Source organism: Mustela erminea, chromosome 13, assembly GCF_009829155.1.
Source record: "Mustela erminea isolate mMusErm1 chromosome 13, mMusErm1.Pri, whole genome shotgun sequence".
NCBI lineage: Eukaryota > Metazoa > Chordata > Mammalia > Carnivora > Mustelidae > Mustela > Mustela erminea.
In genome coordinates, this window is record NC_045626.1 from 46,909,184 (window position 1) to 46,931,030 (window position 21,847).

A 21,847-nucleotide genomic window follows, 5' to 3' on the forward strand; every position below is an offset into this window, starting at 1 on the left:
CATTTAGCCGATGAGTGTAGTGTTTATTGAGCACCTACTATATTCTGGATCCAGTGTTGGGCCCCAGGAATGCATAAGGAGTTTAAATGCTAGTGTTAGAGGAAAATATATAATAAACAAATTTTAAAACTAAACTGTAGAGTATGTCAGGGAGGGATAAATGCTAGAGTACACTAAGAAGGGTGAGCTACTTCATAGGGAGTGCTGAGGGAAGGCCCCTCTGAGCAGGAGACGTTTGAGCCCACCTGACAAACTGGGGCACTGAGCATGAGAACATCTGTGGGAAGAGCACTGCAAGCTGAGGGATGCCGAGGGTGAAGTTTAACACTTCAACAAAGTAATATATAAAATCTCCACCAGCCGTGCATGCTTCAGAACAACCCACTTCTTCCCCACTTGGAAGAACTAACTAAAAACCAAACTTTGACTTCCTCGCATACCTTAGCTCTTCTTTTATGTGTACTGTGACAATGATTACTTATTCCAAAACAGAAGCAGCGGGTACAGCCCTTGGGATTTGCTGGGTCCAAGTAGAACGATCCTTCTCGACACACGTTACATTCTGTACCCGCCACATTCTCCTATTGAAACAAAACACGAAATGAGAGATCATTTCCTCTAAAGCTTCTCTGATTTCAGTTTGTCACTTTCCCAAATTTATTGCCAATACAAGATGTTAGAACATGGATGCTAACAAAACATGAAGTTTACATCGTTGTGAAGCTTTTCTGTCACATTACTTGTTTAAACTCTTCTACCATACCCAAGTGAAAGAGAGAATCTTCTAGATCTCACAAGATGCCCCTTGGCATCTTGAAGGTAGATAAATGGCAACATGAGGATTCACAATATGGGGGTCTTGGCTCACCCCACTTCCTAACACCTCAAAACATCTGCTGGGACTAAGAAGCTCTCTTACCACCTGACAGAATGCCCTGGAGCAGATTATTAACCTGGGGTCTATGAGCTGGGAATAAAGCTTCCAGGGAATCTATGAACCTCTTAAAATTGTGGACTAAGGTTTGTGGCAACTTTTCTAGAAAGGGTCTGTACCTGCCTTGTGATTCTCCAAAGGATAAGAAGGGGTCTTCCCTTCTGTTTCTATCAAACGAGCTAATAACTATTAAATGCTACATGCGTTGTAGAAATCGGTTACAGGTCAGTCCTACTTCCCATTTATTTTGCTATGTTGACTCGACTTGAAGAACTTCCTCACTGACCAGTGGCTGACGTGACAGAACTGGACATTCTGTCTTACCTTGCAGAGGCAAGCTCCGGTCCCTGGGTCACAGACTCCTGGCTCCGTCCCATCCCTGTTGCAGTGGCAGGGAAGGCACTCCGGGAAGTGATAAAACCCAGAAGCGCAGCTGTCGCACTGCCGCCCTGTGACTCTGGGCTTGCACCTATATTCAAAGCAAAGGAGGCACAGGTTTTCATCACCGTCTCCACACAGTTCTCAAGTCCGCCTGCGCTGTTGCAGAGCAGCTCTGACTGTGCTTCCCTGGGGGAGCCTAAAAGGACAAGCGTCGTGGGGGTGGGTGTTCCAGACAGCAGGAAGAGAGGGGAACTGCCCGGTGTGTGCAGGAAGCACATGGATGAGTGGAGAAAGCTGACCCATGAACTGAAGAGGGAGGCAGGAGGCATCTCATGGGGACGGAGATGCTGGCTGTTGTGACACTGTCCAGTGGCAATGGAACGAGGTAGCTGAGCCCTGGGCGCTGAGGGCCCTCTGGCCGGAGTACTGATCAGCTCTGGCACCCAACAGAGTATCTTAATAACTCACCAAGGCTTCATATTCTCATCTGTCAAAGGGGAAAATTGCTAGCTGCTGCCTCCCAGGACTGCTGTGGAGACAGACGAGGCTGTGCCTGGAACATGGCAAGCTCTCAGAAAGGAATCGCCATCTTGAGAAATTTTAAGTAGGAAAGAGTGTGGTCGGATAAGTGTGTGTGGATGCAGTCAAGATGACCATTTCCACAGCTGCCTGTTGAGTCAGGAGGAAGAAGGGGCTGAAGTAGGCCAAACACCCTGGGGATGGAGAGGAGGGAGGGGTTCCAAGCTATTTTGGGGTGAGGTTGCTGGGGCTTGTGCTGTTCTGGATGAGGGGACAGAAGAGGGGAAGGCAAGGAAGACCCTCGGTCATCCAGCCTGAGCACCAGAGTGGGTGCTGGTGTGGGCAGGGCTGGCAGGGAGGCTGTGCCTGGGCTCCAAGGAAGGCTCTGTGGGGAGCAGGGAGCGATCCACATGTCTGAGCCCGTGAGCCACAAGAGAGGAGGGGAGAGCACAGAAGCTGACAGAAGAGCAGCTGCTGCCAGCAGAACCGAAGCGCACCACCCCAAGGGTTGAGGAGAGAAGGAGGAAGTGGGTAACAGCCTCCTGTAGCCTGATCTTGGAGCCCAAGCTGACGTCTGGTGGGACCCACACGCTGATCTCTTCTTTGTGGGTCTAAAGAAAGTACTAGGAAATGTGCTTTATATTAGAACATGGGAGTATAATCTGATCCAAAATATTTTATCATTAACTTGCTACCAATACCTGTTAAAATATCTTACCCAGGGACCATCCTGAAAAAGAGAAATCCAACTTGATTTCCCACTAAGTCTGTCTTTGGTAAATATCTGCTTATAACCAAAAACAGAATTTTGTGTTTGATTAAGTACACATACTGGAGACTAGTCAGCCTACCTTTGAATCCCAGCTTTGCTACTTACCAGGTATAGAACCTTGAGCAAATGAACCTCTTTGTAGCTGAATTTACTTACCCCTAAAATGGAGATCATAATACTGACTTTGTAGGATTATTGCAAACATTAAATAAAATAATACATGGAAAAGCCTTAGAGCAGGGCCATGCACGCCTACAAGAATCTGCTATTACTATTCTTGCTATAGCATTAGCTAAGGGGAGCGAATAGGACTCCCTTTCTCCCACTCCGCACAACCAAAAAGATAGACTCAGTTTTTCCCCCAAGACCTGCTGGCAGGTCAAATGTCATTTCAGTTCCAGCCCCATCCCCCTTGTGTTCCTCCCCACCCAATCCCTGCAGAAATTCTTTTGGTAAGGAAGCGAAAGTTCTCCAAATCACACCTATGGCAAGGTAGATGGAAAGTGTCAACGTTCTGCTTAAAGAGATCACTCCCATGTTGGGGATGGAAACTTTGGAAAGGGGTCAGAGACTCTTCTGGGAAGCTGGATAAACTGTGGACCACTCACAGATTTCATTCATTCATTCATTCATTCATTCATTCATTCTCTCCCTGTCTCTCCAACACACACAAAGCTGTATCCACTCTCAGAGGGTTCCTAGACTCTGACTGATAATATTTGCTCTCTTCTTGTGAATCTCAGACTAAAGGCAATCAGACAGTCCAGCCAAAAAAAAAAAAAAAGGCTGTTGCCAGATGACTCTCTATTGCTGGAGGGAGCGGCGAGGGTGGAGCACAAGGCTCTGGTGGTCCAGAGAGGGGAGTGAAGAGAGTAGAGACAGACAGCCCCGTCCAACCAAAATTGTCAGAAAGAGTGGAGCTGGGAGACGGCCTGACTTACACTGCGCAGGCTCTGCTCCTCTCACCCGGCCAGGAGGAAAGGACACTGTGCAGAGACGGTGCTACTGTCACACACTGCTAGTTGGGCAGCTTGTTGAACCAAAGTCCATGTTTCTTTTAGCTAACACGCAGGGCTTCTGGCTTACAGGTGCCTTAAGTGAACACTGGTGCCACAGGAGCCACTCACATATGGAATGCCATGCATGGACAAGGCTAAGAGGGGCCCCTGGAGCAAATGACCTGGACCCGGGCCTGGAAGGCAAGAACAGGCAGACAGGAGCCTATTTTTTATATTTTCACTTGAGTGAAAAAGAAAGGAACTGGAGCATTTTGCAGGGAGGGCAGCTGTGGAAGCTGCTTGTGGAGACAAGGAGAAATGGAAGCAAAATCCTTCCTTGCCTCCTTATTTCAGAAGGCTGTGAGATGGTGGTGGCGGGGACAGGAGGGCTGAGGGCATGTGGCCATGTCGGTGACGTGAGGCAAAGCTCTGGACCGCACTCCGCACACAAGCAGCATCTGAGTGCCTGAGAGTGGATGAGAAAAAGCAAGAAACCGGGCAGAGTGCGAAGAGCAGGGACCTGTGAGCTGACCCCAAGGGCCCCAGGTGCGACTGACAAGAAAGGGTTAACCAAAACACGGAGACTATAACATCGGGATTCCTGAGCACTGAGCATATGAATCCTGGACAAAAACAAGCAAGCAGAGGACTTTTTGGTGGTGTCATGACAACAGGGAATAAAAAGGAAATTCTTCTGTAAAGTCTGGCTGAACATCTCTTAGAAACTAGCTAAAGTCAGCCTGACCTTGACACATTTCTCCAGAGAGATACTCTGCTGCCCAAAGAGCTGCCCTCCCTGAAAAGGCAAGGAGCCTCCCGCAGAAGCTGCCTGTAGGTGCAGAACAGCAGCGCCGGGGGTGTGGGTCAAGAGGATTCATCTCCAAGGCAATGGGCTCATGGCCAAGGCTTACGTAATAACATGTGCGCATGTGTGGGTGCTCTCCATGTGGTACAGACAACTAGAAAGTCAGGTGTTAGAGGAAACTCTACCCTTTGCTCATTACGTATGGTGAGTCTCTTAATATCACACTCTGATCGACTCTAGTTGTCATCTAGAATCCAAAGTCTACCTTCTGTCTTCATTGATTTACTCAATAATCACCAAGAGTGGTAGGGGATGCAGGGGGGAGGGGAAAAAGTAGAGTAAGTCGGTCTTGACCTTGGCACATTTCCACTGAGAACACAGGACACGGAGATGCCGAAGGTGAGGTAATCACGTGAGAACTGGAATGGCTAGCTTGAGGCACTGAGATGTTGAGGATGTACTTGTGGACTCACAGAAGGCTTCATGCCTTCTTGGGGTCTGTACTTTTCACACATAATCCTTGAAGGATACACAGAACGTGGGGGAAACAGTAGAGCGAGGAGCAGAACTGATGCCTGGAGAACTGAACATATGTAAAGTGTTTAGAGAAAGTAAAAAAACCAAGCCAGAGAAGAAAGCTGCAAAAAGGCTTAAGTTAGGGTAGTGAGGGGCCATATGACTATGAAAGCTGGTCTTTATCCTGTCAGGGAGCTGAGACAGGCTCTTGTGCAGAGTAATGTGATGGAAGTGGCACCTGGGAGACTGACACACAACATGGCGCCCGCCACGCCACATTGCCATTAGTGGTTCGTACAGCTTCCCCTGCCAGACCATGACCCCTGATACATGAGGCACAGCACCCAAGCTAGAGTCAGTGCTTATAGTTATATAGTTTGAGCAATAAGATATATTGGTATCTAACAAAACAGAATTTAAGGCAAAAATAAAAAATCACAGTAACTGAGAAAAATGTTTCATCCTAGCTAAAAAAAAAACACCAAGAAGATAAAATCATAAGCCTATATACATTTATCAACATTGCCTCAAGTTCTGCAGACTAGATTAATAGTTCCATATGTTAGTGCCAAAATTATGGGGAAAACAGATTTTTAAATCCCAGGGTAATTGTGTACTTGGCATATTCCCTTTAAAGTAAGGAGCCAAATAAAAGGGGGAGGGGCAACAAATGAAGAATGAGTGCATGAGTAAACCAGGAAAAGAAGGCCAGTTAGGAGAGCATGAAATCATTCAAAGATGAGAGGGTCAAAGAACTTAACCAAGGTAGCAGCAGAGAGCAGAAAGACATGGAAAGAAAGGAGAGAATCCATACCCGGCCAGAAGTTGACACCTAATCAACTGTAGGGAAAAGGGGTTGATTCTTAGATGATACTGGGATTTCAGGCTTTGGGACTGGGAAGGGACTGTCACCAGTAAGCAGAATTAAAAAAAAAAAAAAAGAAAGAAAGAAAGAAAAATTCAAAAAGAGAAATGGTTTGAAGGCAAGACAATGACATGGGTTTCAACTATGGAATCAGAATTTTGGAGTTGTAAGGGCCCTTCAAGTTCATCAAATACTTCATTATACTATGAGGGGACAGGTGTTCAAAGAGTTTAGGGGACTTGTCCGAGGTCCCTTAAGTAAAGCCAATAAAAGCACAGAGGTTGAATTGATTTGCAATGAAGGTGGGATAAGCTAGCCATCGAGGGTCAGGACGAGAGCTCCGGATCTGGAGTGGGGGTGACTGAAGCCAGGAGAATGGGTGGGGCCCATTCCATATGAAGCCTGTGCAAGCTCACACCACACATCTTCTCAGTCTGTGGGAGATGGAACCAGGGACAAAGCCACAGAGTGATCATTCAGAGAGACATGGAGAAAGACACTGGTGCTACAGAAGATGAAGGAAGACAAAGAAAATGGAGGTAAGAATTCTGAGCTCTATCCCTGTGGCAGGACCCCGTCCACCCTGTTCACCACCAAGGCCCAGTGTTCCCTGTCCACCTCCCAGCTGCCTGGAATTTACCGTTCCTATTAATCAATGATGTGCATCCAAAGAATTGCTTCTCCAAGTTGGTACGGCTGATGGAACTATGCCTGTAGCTGGAAGCACTTCATCCCAAGAAGGCCAAGTCTACGACCTTTTCGGGTATTTTATTTTTCCATCTAACACAAACATTGAGTAAATCTGTGGGGATTCGTGGAGATAGGGGTCCCTCCCCCACAAAAGGCATTCCTTTTGCTACTGCTATTCTGAAAATGCACATTTGTACACGTGGCTTTACTGAAAGACCCTGATGGAGCACCATCTCCTCTAGTTGATCTCAAAATAGCCTGAAAGGGGGGCGCCTGGGTGGCTCCGTGGGTTAAAGCCTCTGCCTTCAGCTCAGGTCATAATCTCAGGTCCTAGGATCAAGCCCTGCATCAGGCTCTCTGCTCAGCAGGGCTCTCTCTTTCTGCCTGCCTCTCCGCCTACTTGTGATCTCTGTCTGTCAAATAAATAAATAAAATCTTAAAAAAAAAAAAAAAAAGCCTGAAAGGGGTCAGCATCATGCTAGTTTTTTTAGCAGTGACACCTGGCTTTTTGTATCTGTCAATGACTGACAAAATCTTCCGAGGATATTCTAACCCTTTTGTTTGTTCACAGAATCTGATGACATAACCTTCCATTATTAAAAGCAAGGCAAAGGTACATTTTCATTGACTTTCTATCAGATTGAATTAGTGTTGCTATTAAAAACAAAATCTTGATCAATATAAGCATCTTTAGGACCTCGATCTAGCACCAGAGAAAATAATGGACTTCTTGGCATTTGTACAATATAATTTTGCAATATTTTGCATGTTACAATCAGAGATTGAAGAGGAAATAGAACAGGATTTTAAATTTAGGTAGGAAGGTAGAGATAATTTTACCAAATGTTTAATGGCTTAGGAAACTGATAGCCAGGAAGGCAGAGTAACTTGCTCAGTCTTCTAGCTAGTTTATGACAAAGGTGAGTTTTATGGCTCCAACCTAATTTATTCCCAATTGCTTCTAAAATTATACCAGTTTTAATAAGGTAGAGATTGAATAAGGTAGAGATTGCTACAATTATTTTTATAACTTATTTTAAGGTAGATTAATATTTTTAATAGTTTCATTTTCTTTTAATATGACAAACTTGAATACCTATAAACAGTGAAATAAAATTTGAAAATTCCAATTTTTAAGCTTTGTGATCTGTGACAATATGTACACCTGCAAGAGAGTCTGTTTTATCGCTGAAAAAGGATGTATTTTTCTTCTTGTTGCAAGTTCCAGGTTTCTTTGATCATTTCTTTCCTGTGAACTTTAGGTTCCTCCAAACACATTCTTCATTTTCATTAGGAAATTTCATTTGGTGGTGGAAGAGGACATTCTTTCTTCTAATATTTTCTAAAGAAATAATCTTTTGGGTAATCAAAAGCCTTTTCAGCATCAACAGTGGAATTATCATGAGCAATCTGTGTGATTTATAGCCATCATAAACTGAAAATTTTTCTGAGATTATCTGTTAAAAGCCCTTTCATGACAAATCTACTTTGATCATGGAAAGATAAGTCATCCCGCTAGGTTATTACAGTCTCTTTGGTAACGTCAAGATAAATAATTTCACCTTTTGCTTTGGGTGTGATACAGGCCAATGAGATTCCATTCCCCCTGGTGTTTCCTTGGGTTTGGGCAAAACTGTGCAGCATGCCTTGGACCTGAGTTAGGGTTTTTCCAGTCAACCGAATTATCATTGTTCTATGCAACTAATGAATCACTGAACACTATGCAAAAAACTAATGATGTACTACATGTTGGCTAACCAAATTTAAATTTTGAAAAATGGGAAAAAATTGTCATTGGCCAGTGAAAGTTTGTTAAATGCCCCTTATAATTTCTACCTAAGATACTATAGTAAACCTATTCATCTATCACAGATGGTGCCTCGATGCATTTTTAAAATTTTCAATGTTTTCTTTTTTTTTTTTTTTTAAGATTTTGTTTATTTATATGACACAGAGAGAGAGCACAAGTAGGCAGAGAGGCAGGCAGAGAGAGAGGGGGAAGCAGGTTCCCTGCTAAGCAGAGAGCCCGATGCAGGGCTCGATCCCAGGACCCTGAGATCATGACCTGAGCTGAAGGTGGAGGCTTAACCCACTGGGCCACCCAGGTGCCCTTTAATGCATTCTTGATTTCCCTTTTCTGTGGCAACAGCATTTGGAAACCACGGGTGAGGCTGTGTCTGCAGCAACTTATTCTGTTGACCAGTTACTCCCTCTTAAAACTCTCCCATTATTTCTCAGACAGAGAATTCCTCTCTATCCCCTGCTTGAAAACTGTGTCTCCATCTCCTCGGCTTCTCTGCTTCCCACAGTTAAAGGAAGGTACCCCCGCAGAACGCACAGCAGCTGTTTCCTCCTGTGTGTCCATGCCTCCTCCTGGGGGTCCTCCTCACTCTAACCGAGTCCCAAACTTCCATTCCAGCCCCAAGCTCTTCACTTGTATGTTCTGCTTGTAAAAGAAAAACCGAAGTAGACGTTACTGAAAAACAGCGCTCTGCTAGTCTGCCCTTATTTTTATGGCTTTGTGTTTCTTTTAATTATATATGGGAGTGCTGTAATGTTTTCAGTATTTAGGGCTTTAAGTTGCTTCGTGGCAGATGTGGTTGGGCCACTACGGAATCCTGCGCTCCAGCCTCTGCCAGGACTCCCGGGCCCGCTTAACCTTTCCATGCGCACTTGCTGGGTCCCGCTTGCTGGTCCTCCTCTCCTGCTCTTCCCAGGGTTTCTCATCCTCCAGGTGACTGATGCATTGCTTATTCTGCTGTTCAAATGGAACCTGTTCTTTTGGCCCTTTTTTTTTTTTTTTTTTTTAGATTTTATTTATTTGAGAGGGAGAGAGAGAGAGAGGGTGCACGAGTAGGAGAGGGAGGGGCAGAAAGAGAGGGAGAAGTGGACTCCCCAGTGAGCAGGGAGTATGATGCAGGGCTCAATCCCAGAACCTGAGATCATGACCTGAGTCAAAGGCAGATGCTTGGGGCACCTGGGTGGCTCTGTGGGTTAAGCCTCTGCCTTTAGCGCAGGTCAGGATCCCAGGGTCCTGGGATTGAACCACGCATTGGGCTCTCTGCTCAGGAGGAAGCCTGCTTCCCTCTCTCTCTCTGCCTACTTGTGATCTCTGTCTGTCAAATAAATAAATAAAGTCCTTAAAAAAAAAAAAAAAAGCCGATGCTCAACTGACTGAGCCACCCAGGAGCCGCCTGTTTGTGTGTGTTTTAGGCAGGGGTACTGCTGACATGTTTCAACAGCAACAGACCGCTTGACTGACTGTCTTTCAACTGTTGTTCTAACTCTCCCTTGATCGCCTTTTTAAACCCAAGATGGTGGACCTTGTTGGTGTCGCCGTCTTGGCTTCCTGGAGAGAAATATTCTATCCTCCTTATCCTTGTGGATGTTTCCATTGAGAGCCACACATTTTATTCACAAATATGCTGGAGCTCTGGTGTCAAATGTTTATGACTGGCTACCAGTGGGCTGTCTCTAAGAGAGTTCTGGTTTTCCAGAAAGGGAGACTGGCATCTCTGGGAACATGAAAAGGGAGAGGTCAGTGGTAAGGGAGTGACAGCAAATAATAGTGTACATTCCCTATTTGAGGGAGGAAGGCTCTGGTACAGATAGAAAAGAACAAAATGGAAATCATAGTGGGGCTATTAGCCTCCAGACAGAAAGTGAGACCCACCACTGAAAGAACAGAAGGAAAAAAGACAGTTCTGTGGAATGAAGAGGTCAGGAGAGGAGATGTCGAGAGGAATACCACACAGCCCCGCTGAACTGAGGCTGTTTGGTGGTGTGATTGACCAAATCTACGAGATTCTGGTATTTGTCCAGCTACTGTTCTAGACCAAGGGTTCAAAGAGAGGGAATGGAGGCAATTTTCCCAGGGGAGACAAACCTCGGTCAGCCACGATGTCACAGGATCACACACATCTTGTCTTTCTCTCTCCCTTCTGTAAAGTTGATTACATCAAGATGGGCACAGACAGGGTCTCTTCGCTTCCCGAGCTCCTCCCGCCTCTGCAGCCAGGAGCCTATGAGCATCCCCTTGGCCCGGTGCAGCTCTGAGCTTACGCACTCCTGCGCATCTGTGCTATGGGCCCAGGTGTCACTGTCCTCGAGAATAAGCTAGAGGTTTCCATGGGCCCGTGGCAGCCTTCCAGACCCAGTGTTGGATCTCCAGTAATGAACTAAGAGCCTGACTTCCGTTCAGAGAATAGCTTAAACAATGGACGGAACAGAACCTAGTGTATGTGAACTTGTGGTGATGAAACAACTCTGGACATCACCTCAAAATCCTTCCTGCAAATCGCCTTCGGCGTCGGCTCACAGTCTGAGTGGGGTGAGCAATGGAGCTGACTCAGGGCGCGCTCACAGCTGTGGTTTGAAAGATTCGGAATGTTTCATGACTCACGTTGTCACTCTGCTTCCTTTCCTGTGGCGCAAAGGGGCTGGGAGGCCCCTGGGCAGCAATTAAAGGGTGGGGAAGGGTCCTTCCTTAGGAAAAGTGATCATCGCCATTACAGAGAATTGAGCTTGGTCCCCAGAAAGATATGTTCAAGTTCTAATCTCCAGTCTAATCTCTAATCTCTGAGAAGGTGATCTGATTTAGGAAGAGGGTGTTTGCAGATAGAATCAAGCGACGATGAGGTCATGCTGGCCTAAGGTGGGTCCTGATCCAGTCCAACTCCTGTCCTTATGAGAAGAGGCGCACACAGAGAGGAGGGCGCCATGTAAAGACCGAGACACGCCAGGCGCATCCCTGTCACGGCGGAGCAGAGATTAGAGTGACGCGTCCACAAGCCAAGCAACTCCAAAGATTGCTGGGAACACGAGAAGGTAAGAGAAAAGCATGGAACAGATTCTCTCCCAGAGATTTGAGAAAGGGCACGGCACTGTCAACACCTTGATTTCAGGTTTTCGGCCTTTAGGACTATGAGAAAATAAGTTTCTATTGCTTGAAGTCACCCTGTTTGTGGTAATTTGTTACAGCAGCCACAGGAAATGAAGACAGCCGCCCTTGAGCTGGGGTCACAGATGCCTGCTGCTGTCCCCAGCCACCCACCCACCCACACCTGTCACACCCAGATCACCCGCACAGAGCCCAAAACATCTACTCCCCATAGGTGGGGGAGCGTAGGGTGGGCGATGAGCCCTACAGGCACTCCTGCACACTGCCATACCACCAGGGATGTGGAAGCTCTGGCTCAGTGTTCCGCCCCCATAACCCCCTCCTGACTCTTTCCAGCCACTTCTAGAAAGAATGGATCCATCTGGCATCCCCTGGGGCCATTCCCCAGTCCTGCTGAGATCGGGTTCAGTACCTGCAATCACATGACACTGGCCTCTAGCTCCCGACACAGAGCTCAACCCACGGAGCCAAAGCTCTTAGCAACGCAGTGTTTGTGGGAGCTGACGTTTGCCACTGCCCCTTACCAGTCGTGCATGGGGCCTCTCAGTCAGTCCCAAGGGCAGCCTCACTCTCAGGTCAGGCTCTCCAGTGTCTACCTTCCTCCCTCGCCTGCCCCCCCACCCCCCGCCAAGGCCCTAGCACCCATTTGAGTTTGCCTGTCTGAGGGCAGCAGGCCTGAGGCCCTTGGATTTTGTCACACACTGTCCTCAACAAAAACGCCGGCTTACCCTCGAATGAAGACTTAGATCCCAAACCTAAATACCAATGGATAGGTGCTCGCCACACAGTGACACAGTAGAAGAAAGGAAAACTTAATTATATATATATATCGGACACCCTGAGAACAATGCTACAGAGTCTGGGAAGGCAGTTTATGGCCTCAGGTGCCTGGCGTCCACTTGCCCGGGCTCTGCCAGGCTACCCTGAGCCTGAGGGTCCCAGTTACCCCACACCACAGCCCATCCAGGGTGGGGAGCTCCACCCTGAGGTGAGCACGGTGCCATCTTTGGACCTGTGAGACACGGGAAGGAATGGTGACTGGTATGTGCAGAGGACATCTTCCCTTCCCATAATAGGACCTAACAGGTTAATCCCCCAGGCTCACCTGCACTGCCCGTGGTCCCTGTCGCACTCTGGGGTGGTGACCCCAACTGTGCCTCTCCTGGAACAGTTGCAACCTTCACAGCCCGCCAGGGGATGGAAGCTGAAGGAATGCACGTCACACGTCTCACACTGGGGCCTGACAGTATGGGGAGGGCAGAGGCACTTCCCTGTCATCTCTTCACAGAGGCGTGGGCCACAGTTGCAAGCTGGCCAAAGAATAAAGAGACACCGTGTAAGGGAGAGATGCCACCTGGCCTCTAGCAGATTTCACCCACTGCCAGCATTTCCAGAAGTTTCTAAGGGGCCTGGGAGAAACGTCTTGCTTTTTTTTCATTATGGCATTATTGAGTGCAGCTGATCTGAAAGGTATCTTTCTTGGGGTCCAGACCAACTATACCAAATGCTCATGGCACCTATAGTGTGGGAACGTTGACTGACGCCGCAGCTGGACCCACTGGCACCAAGACAGGAGCTTCAAGGAACTCACCCAGCCATAGTTACATGCCATTTTAATGAGACACCTCTCATCTGTCAGGGGGGCCTCTCCATACGGGCTCCCTGAAAGGGCTCCATGTCACCTTAGCGTGATGGAGCTCTAGGTCAGGGCATAAAGCAGCAGCAGGACCCTCGTTAGGCAAGGGCTGGTCTCCAGGTGAAGACTCTGTTTGCACCACACAGGTACCCCTCACTGCCACCCCAGGGCATGTACTGACCCTGTGCCTCAGGCCATAGGATGGGTCTTGAATAAAGGTCCCCAGGCTTCCCATTCAGAAACCACTAGGTGCCTGTGACCTTGGCTCTTCTCTTTTTTCAACTGAGTTTTGGTTAGGCTGGAAAAATTGAAAAAGCTTCCCCGAGGAAGAGGGATGGGGCTAATAGTTTGATGCTTAAGGTTCTTTAAACTCACCTGTTTTGCCAAGCACTTGAGTCACATAGCATGGGAAACACAAATGTTTATCTTCTAGAACCTACCTACTCGGACTGTACTCCATGGACCCCTGGCATGGGCATCATCTGAGTGCGTAAGAGAAATGCAGACTCTGAGGCCCCCACAAAGCATTCTAGAGTCAGAACCTGCATTTTCACAAGATCCCCAGGTGAGTTTCCAGCAGAGTGAAATTCAAGGCCTGCCCTAGATGAGCGGCAGCCAACTGGGATCAGAGACAACCTTGGATGCCCCCGATGTGCACTTACGTTTGCAATGTGGGAATCCATAGTAGCCCGTTCGACAGCGGGTACACTGCCGTCCAATGACACTGGGCCGGCATGGGCACTGCCCACCCTCTGGGCTGCAGTGATGGCCAATGGACCCGGTGGGGTGGCACTCACAAGGCAGTGCTCCCTTGTGGTAGAGGGCCACCAGGGACCTGGCGGAGTTCTTACAGAATCCAGAGGCTGTCTGGGGACTGTGAAGACAAAAACAGCTCAAGGCATTATCCCGGGAGGGGATAAATCCCAACCTTCTCCTTCCCACTTGCTCTGCCAACTGGTGTTTTGGGGGAGGGTATCTGGCTGTGAAGTCTGGGAAGAAATGAAAGACTACCCTACCCCTGGATTCATAGCCAGTGACAGCCAGCCTTCCTTCTACCCATCCACTCCAGAACACATCCCAGGACCGGTGGGTAGGAACTTTTGGTGGCTGAAATAGAAGGGTGAAAATTCACCTATAGGATGAATTCTATGGTATGTGAATTATATCTCAATAAAGCAGTTACAAAAAAATTATACCTAGAAGTGTATGCAATAATAATAACAATGGGAGGAGGCAGTGGCAAAGTGTCTACTTTTATTGAATGTTGTTGTGTTAGAAGTTTTGCCTACATCTCATTTAACCTCACAACCACCCAACAAGTTAGGTCTAAGCCTCATCTCATAGATAAGCCTTCTAGAAGTTAAGTGACATGTCCAAGGCTTCAGAGCTACCGAGTGGCCAAGCAGACATTCAAATCCATAGCTGTTGGACTTCAGATCTTTTACTCTTAATATTTTCAGTGCAGGAGACTTCTGCCCCCGCCCCCGGTGTCCCCTGGAGCTCCTGGGTCCCTCAGGAAACCTGCAAGAGGGCAGGGTGGGTCTCCAGAGGAGAAGAGCAGGAGCCCAGACTCAGGACTGTCCTTAGCTCTTGGCATTCAAGGATCCAGGGTGAGGGGACAGGGAGGTCCGCCTCTCTGTGATACTCCCCACTCAATCAGATGGCAAAGGAGAGGGAGAATCCAGGCTGATGTGCTTCCGGGTGGAAGGCACCCCACATGAGACTTTTAGGAACCTGAGTTGGACAACAGGATGCAGCAAAGAGGCCAAGAAACACCTACGCAACACATGAATCCCAGCTTGGAGGGTGAACATCTGGCGGGATCGAAGCTGAGAACAGTAATCTTGCCCAAATGGGCAGCACAAGGTCTGGGGTAGGAAATGTGTATGCAGAGGAAAAGCATCTCCCTCCCCAGACTCAGAATGCATTGCCACCCCTGTGGGTGGGCCCCAAGAGGAAGAAGATAGACCTGGAAGCCAGCCCCACCTTGGGTCTCACTCTGAGTGTGAATGTGGGAGAACCTGAGGAAGCTCCACAAAGTGATACTTACTCAATATAAAAACTGTTTCTTCCACAACTGTTGATAAACTCAAATGACTTGTCCACTGATTTTTTGTGAAGTATTTGGTAGTCGTAATCCTCGGCAGGCACCACTAGAACACGGACCTAAAGGAAACCTGTCAGCATGGCTTTGGATTTCCAACAGCAGGGCACACCTATGGCTATTCATTGTACTTTCTCTTCACTATGAGCAGTGTTCTCTGTTGTAAAGCCCAAGACCACACGAAACAGGTCTTATGAGAAAAGAATCCCAAGAACTCCCCTAAGCCAGTGTTAAAGGTTCAACCCACATTCCTCTGTTAGAAATGGCATATGCTGGGGTGGACCCCTTGGAGCACCTGCTCAGAGAAGCTGCAGCCTCAAGTGCTCAGTGGGGACAGGACATCTAAGGGGTAATCAGGGGCCTATTAGAGGGCCAGGGCCCCATGTGATCTATGCCTGGGGTGACCCTGGATCACCACAGGTCACATTTTGTATTTTTAAAGGTGAACAAACCAAAATGGTGGGACCAATGGGGGAAACTCACATCATGGCTTGCCTTGAAGCTTACATCCTGTCAGATACTCTGTTATGAATAACTGCATCCCTAGTCTTTAAAAGTACTGCTCAGCTCTCTATGCCTGTTTCAATCAGACTCTTCCAGTAACCAATGCTATAGGAAATTTCAAATGTCTTTGTCAATGAGTCACCAACACACAGCTTACAGAGAGCTCACTGTTCTCATATTATTCAATCAGTAAGCATTTGCCAAGCACTGTGTGCCAGGTAGTATCCTAGGCACAAGAGATACAAAATACATAAAGTCAGGCCTCTGTCCCTAGGAATATGGCCTCCTCAGAGAGAGAATGAAGCTTGAGCAAGAGACTAGAGGGTCACACAGCAGGGCTTGGACAATGCTACCTGTTTCCCTGATAGGCTTTACTGGCATCGAGTGACCATGATTCCATTAATCAAGGTAACAAACAGGGTAGGGGATACCTTGTGCAGGTAACAGGCTCATGTATGAGGGTCTCATGAGGGCCCTAGCTAGGCAGATATGCATTAAATGGTTCCATAGTGGTTCCAGAGCTCAGAAAATATCAGAGATGAACTCAGCAATGTGGTGTCATTCCCACCACAAGAGAGAACAGAACCAGAGGGTACAGAGGATGTTATCCAAAGAGAAATGACAGAATAAGGGGGCTCAGGGTCACACCCGAGGGAACGCCATCATATGTGGACAAAAGGAAAAAGAAATCAGTGAAGAAGCACTAGAGAAAAGGGGGAACAGAATGAGAGAAAGCAGCTATGGAAGCCCAAAAAGGAAAGTTTCAAGAGCAAAGGAAGAGTAAATGCTTTAGAAAGAGACCAGTCAGATGAGGAGCGAAGAGGGGCTGAAGCAGAGTGAGACCCTTGTTCACCAGAGCTTCCTACCAGGGAGTTTCTCCTTCTTACTCACTTACCCATTATTCCAATTTCCCTTGACCTTAATTGTCACCTGCTTTTTTTTTTTTTTTTTTGCAAAAGATAGCTATGAAATTTAAACATTTTTCTATAAGACTTCAATTCCTTGGAAGAATTATTGTCACGAGCCAAACAGGCACCCAGAACAGCTGACCAAAGCAAGCACATGAAGAGCAAGCTGAGGGAGGAGCAGACCGTACCAATACTAGGGACTTTCCTTCTGGAACCTTCACGGTCACAGCCACCTCTGGCTTGGAGATGTCCAACTCAACTTGATCTTCAGCAATGACTTGGTCCCGGCAGCCAAGCACATGTGGGCAAAAAGAGGCACGGAAGACACCTGCAGGCAGAGCCAGACAGGAGCTCCTGTCATGGTCCCAGGAGGCCCAGCCCGGCTCGCAGCTATGGCCCCTGCTCCCTGACACTCACCCGGCCACGGCCGCCCTCCGTCCACAAAGACCTGTGTGGGAAATGCTGGGTGTGCTGGTTGATAAAAGTGGATGACAATGACATATCGGCCTAGGCGTGGTACAAGTCCTTGCAGGGTCACTTGGTTCTGGGTAGAAAAAAAAAGGATAAGGAAAACTCAAGTTGCAGAGCTATGAACATTTAGAGTTTGAAAACAAAAACCCTCTAGATATTTCCCCAAGTGAAATGAACACCTATGGTCACATAAAACTTTCCCTTGAATGTTTACAGTGACACTCTTTTGTAATCAGAAATACTGGAAACAAACCAATGACCCACAGCTCAGATGAACCAACACTGTGGTCAGCTGTTAATGATGCTGGAGGGAGTGTAATTTGGTACAATCATTTCGGTAAACTGTCTGGCAGCTTTTACCAAAGTCAGACATGTCACTGAGCAATTGTACTCTTAGGTACATGCCCAACAGAAATGCATAACATTTGCCAAAAGGCTGTTCCCAGAGTGTTCCCAGCACTTATATATCACTTGGAATAACCAAGAGAAAAAGAGTCAGACTCCATTTTGGATGTTTGACTGACAGGTGTCAAGCCCCATGGATCGTCTTTAATCTTCTGCCCCACACCTGCACAAGCCAGTCAGAAGTCCCAGGAGCCCATCCATTGGCACAGGGAGGAAGTTCAAGCCACACTAATTCTAGCCCATGGGAAGGGGGTCCTCCTCTTGCCCTCCTCCACCTTCCCTCACCCCTGCCCAACCACAGTGAAAACCAGAGTTGTGCCCCCACTTTTGCTCAAGCTTGAGTGTGAGCCCTGCTCTCTCTAGGAAACTTTACTGTGAGAAATGTCTTTTCAAATGCTCAAAAAAAAAAAAAAAAAAAAAGAAGAAGAAGAAAGAAAAAGAAAAGGAAAAAGAAAAACAGCAGCAATAAAAGATTATCCTCATCTTTCTGACGAGAACCGTGACTTGAAGAAGGCAAGTAATATGAGAAAGGCCATGCTCTAATTTAAGAGCAAAGCCAGAGCTAGAACTCCTTTGTCATAATTTCAGTTCATCTCCTCCTATGAATCTGGTGGACTTCCCCACAGAGGCTCTTATTAAATTTTCTCTCTCAGATCCTGTTAATTTTCTAACTTGATGCAATCGGAACGGACATGAGCCATCCTCTAGGACTGAAAGGACACCGTATCATCAAGACAAATGCTAATTCCTGCAATTTCATAGTTTATAGTGAAAAAAATTCAGTCAGTCCCTTACTATATTTCATCTTCATGCTATCGATTATTAATTAATAAATATTTATTGAGAATTTCTTGCCTCCCAAGCATTTTGCTGGTATAGTTGGGGATGCAAAAATCAATTAGCCAGCACAGCTTTCGCAAGTGCTTATATGCCACCTTGGGAAGACAAGTGATTATCTCAACAATGTTACACTGTTACAATGTTACACAGCAGTAGCCCATGAAAGTATGACCTATCACAAAACGGGCCACGGAAAGTTGCTGAATGACTGTGTAGATAGAGACACAGAAAGAAAAGAGAACATCAGGATGGGGCAGTCATAGACAGGAATAGCCAGATGCCTCATATCTGGGATTCTCCACAGTTGAGAGCAGATGTCCCCAAATTTCAGGGGCATCCAAATCCCTTGGGAGGTTTATTAAAACACAGACTCCTGGGCCCCGCCTCCAGAGTTTTTGATTCAGTAGTTCTGGAGTGGACTTGTAAACATATATGTCTAACAAGTTCCCAGGTGATGTGGATGCTTCTGGTAAGGGTCACGCTTTGAGAACCATAATTCAGAAACAACACACTTGAGCAGAGTCCCACCTGCGGCGCCTTCAAGATGACTCCAGTAACATCAGCAGAAGACAGAGGATCCTGGGGCAGGAGAGGGGAAGGCTCACCCCTCGGGACATCCAAAATCAAGGCTGTTGGAGGAGTTTCAGGGACCAGAGAAACACAAGAGGCACTGAAAAAAAGAAAAGAAAAGAAAAGAAAAGAAAAGAAAAGAAAAGAAAAGAAAAAGAATATTAAAAAACAACCAAAAATGGAAGAACTGTCCATTGGTGAAAATAGCAACTGTGAGCACAAGACTGTGCGACATCGACAGGACCTAGTCTCGGGAGAACCACAGGACTGTGGAGGGATCTTTATACAGACACTCAGTGTAGTCAACTGCCGAGTGTATTCTGGCAAACCCACTCAATGCAATGAGCCAAAGCAGAAAGAAAATCTTAATTGTGATAGAAACCATACAGAAACTTAAGACACCTTCCCTTCTAAGAACTATAATTCATGTTAAATGAGGTCAATGCCATGAAACATTATTATTCATTTCTAAACATAAATGTCGCCATAAAATCATATAAAAACAAAGAAGGCAAGTGCACATCATTTCTCTTAGGCACAGATTTCTTTTAGGCCAGATGTCACTGTCTTGGTGGCTTCTACAGCCTTACCTATATGCCTAAGATTTTACGACTGTGTCTACAAATTATTTTTGGATCTACAACAAAAAAACCCTCCTGAAACCCCAATAATCAATCGTCAGCTAATCCTCATAACACAGCGGTGAGGTGGGTCATTATTTCCATGGTTTTTTAAATGAGGAGTCTCAGACACTGCGGTTAAAGGATTGGAACAAGGTGAGTCTTTGCGGGGTTTCAGAACAGCCCGCAGGAACTTCTCTTGAGGGCAAAGCTTACCCATTCTGCCCAGTGGCTACAGCGTCAGCTTCCTGACATTAATGGAATTCTGGAAAGATGGCTCGGGGCAGTGATTTAGCTCATTTTTTATTTTAACCCATCATCAGCCTTTAGTATCTTGGCCTACGATCCCTTCTGAAGTTAAGCATAAAGTCACAGCCTTACAAGCATTGTAGTACCACTCAGAGCACAAACAAGGAAGAAAGGAAAGGACACCCATTACCTTTGATTAACATAACCCCTGTAACTGGCAATGCATTTGACTTGAGGTCTCAAATATTCAGTTGAGAATTCTTCAATGGGTATGATACAAATTTGATGCTGTTGAGCAAATACAGTGCAAAAAGGTAACATCACGGTTATCAGCAAAGTCAACGGTAACAGTCAAACATATTCTTTAAAAAGCCGTTAAGTAAAGAAATTACAATTGTTATTTTAAAGTAGAAAAAAACTGCAGAATGGCACTCCCTATGGCATCCTTATGTGCATAAGGATTTATCCTTTTCAGCATTACACAGGATCGCTGCCCGAATGTTCTTGGGATAGTCACATGAATAAATGAAATTATGACGTTCAAAAACACCTCTTTGTCTGTGACTTCAGGTGCCTGTTTTCCTCTCCTGCCCTGGGCTGATGCTGGCTTTTCAGACCCATTGGCAGGAAGAGGCGGAGGTGGCAGGCAGCTAGGGAGCCTGCTGTTCAGAGCCTGTTGTCTGTAACTCCTGCTATAAACAATCTTTCTGAATAGAGGATGACCTGATTCTCAGGCACATTTGAACTTCATTAAGGGAAGTGTCTCCAGAACTAGTTTCTGAGTCACACAAGAGACTCAGTTATCAACTTATCAATACATTTTATTTTAATCCAAACTGTATTATCAACTTGATCACAAACCTATTCAGTAACAACAAAACTTTTTATTGAACACCTACTATAGGCCAGACACTGAGACTAAGGGATCCTAGAAGACCAGGATGGCGAATACCCCTGCTCTCATGGAGCTTATATCCTAGTTAGATGTCCAAATGACATCAGACTATTTCAATAAGGGCAAACTTATGCTTAAAAGATGAAAATTCAGCCCTGTTATAATTCCCAAAGATGAAGAGGTTAGATTTGCTCAGATTGTTAGGTTTAAAAGGATAGTCACAATTTTAAAAAGAAAGCCTTAAGCTACTATATAATTTATGTAATAACTTCTAAAAACTCAATTCCAGATAATTCTGAAGAGAAGGCTCAAAGTTTTTAATATTGTCCAGCATGAATATTTAAAAACACATTAGAACATGCTGGCCTAGCATTTCCCAGAGTGTGATTTGTGCTTAATATCAGCAGTGACAGAAAGTTGCTTCATACTTAGATTATCTTCTATTCTCTGAGGCATTTATTAGAAATCTGGCCATCCTTTCCTAATCCAGTCCCACTGCCTGTGTTTATCATAATTCTTAATATTTAAGTTGCGCTATTAAAAGGGAGGCATGGGGGCGCCTGGGTGGCTCAGTGGGTTAAGCCGCTGCCTTCGGCTCAGGTCATGATCTCAGGGTCCTGGGATCGAGTCCCGCATCGGGCTCTCTGCTCAGCGGGGAGCCTGCTTCCCTCTCTCTCTCTCTGCCTGCCTCTCCATCTACTTGTGATTTCTCTCTGTCAAATAAATAAATAAAATCTTTAAAAAATAAAAAAATAAAAATAAAAGGGAGGCATGAAGGTATCTAACCTGCCAAACTTAGTATTTTTAACTCTTAATTGTATATATCTAATTAACTGAATAATGTGTTTTTTGAGATAGAGTTACAATATTCTGGAAAGGAAATACCAGGTAGTTGCAACATTGAAAATTCTGAAGGAATTTGCCAAAAAACTAATAGACATGATTAAATAGTAAAATGGGCAAGAAAATAAACAGTAAATAATGGCATTTCTATACACCAGCATAAAAACAAACTAGGAACTATAATGACAAAAGAGATTTCATTCATAATAGTAACAATGAATAAACATTCATGAAATAGAGTTTTGTGAGCTGTGTTCAAACTTGACAAGCAAACTTTACCAGTGCTATAAAAAAAGGCTCAAATGAAGAGGCAAAACAGAGTTCTAGATGCAAATAAAACACATCATAAAACTAGCAACTCTTAACATATTCACTTTGTAGGTGGAATACAAACCCCACCAAAATTTCTCTAAGTTTTAAAA

General features: G+C 45.9%; 1 protein-coding gene across 4 annotated transcripts in view; it reads right to left on the reverse strand.

The window, feature by feature from the left end:
• The window catches only part of LAMA3 (laminin subunit alpha 3), a 264,586-nt gene that overhangs the window by 88,576 nt on the left and 154,163 nt on the right, over positions 1-21,847 (reverse strand). For 3 of the 4 annotated variants that reach the window (XM_032311338.1, XM_032311337.1, XM_032311339.1), the window contains 9 exons: positions 19,878-19,975; positions 18,777-18,918; positions 16,950-17,076; positions 16,721-16,860; positions 15,067-15,182; positions 13,679-13,890; positions 12,486-12,690; positions 1,259-1,403; positions 441-581 (listed from right to left, as the gene is read on the reverse strand). In XM_032311338.1, coding sequence (XP_032167229.1) covers positions 441-581; positions 1,259-1,403; positions 12,486-12,690; positions 13,679-13,890; positions 15,067-15,182; positions 16,721-16,860; positions 16,950-17,076; positions 18,777-18,918; positions 19,878-19,975 — 1,326 coding nt within the window. Of the gene's footprint in view, positions 1-440; positions 582-1,258; positions 1,404-12,485; positions 12,691-13,678; positions 13,891-15,066; positions 15,194-16,720; positions 16,861-16,949; positions 17,077-18,776; positions 18,919-19,877; positions 19,976-21,847 lie in introns of those variants that run through there. The other variant, XM_032311341.1, reaches the window with a different exon arrangement.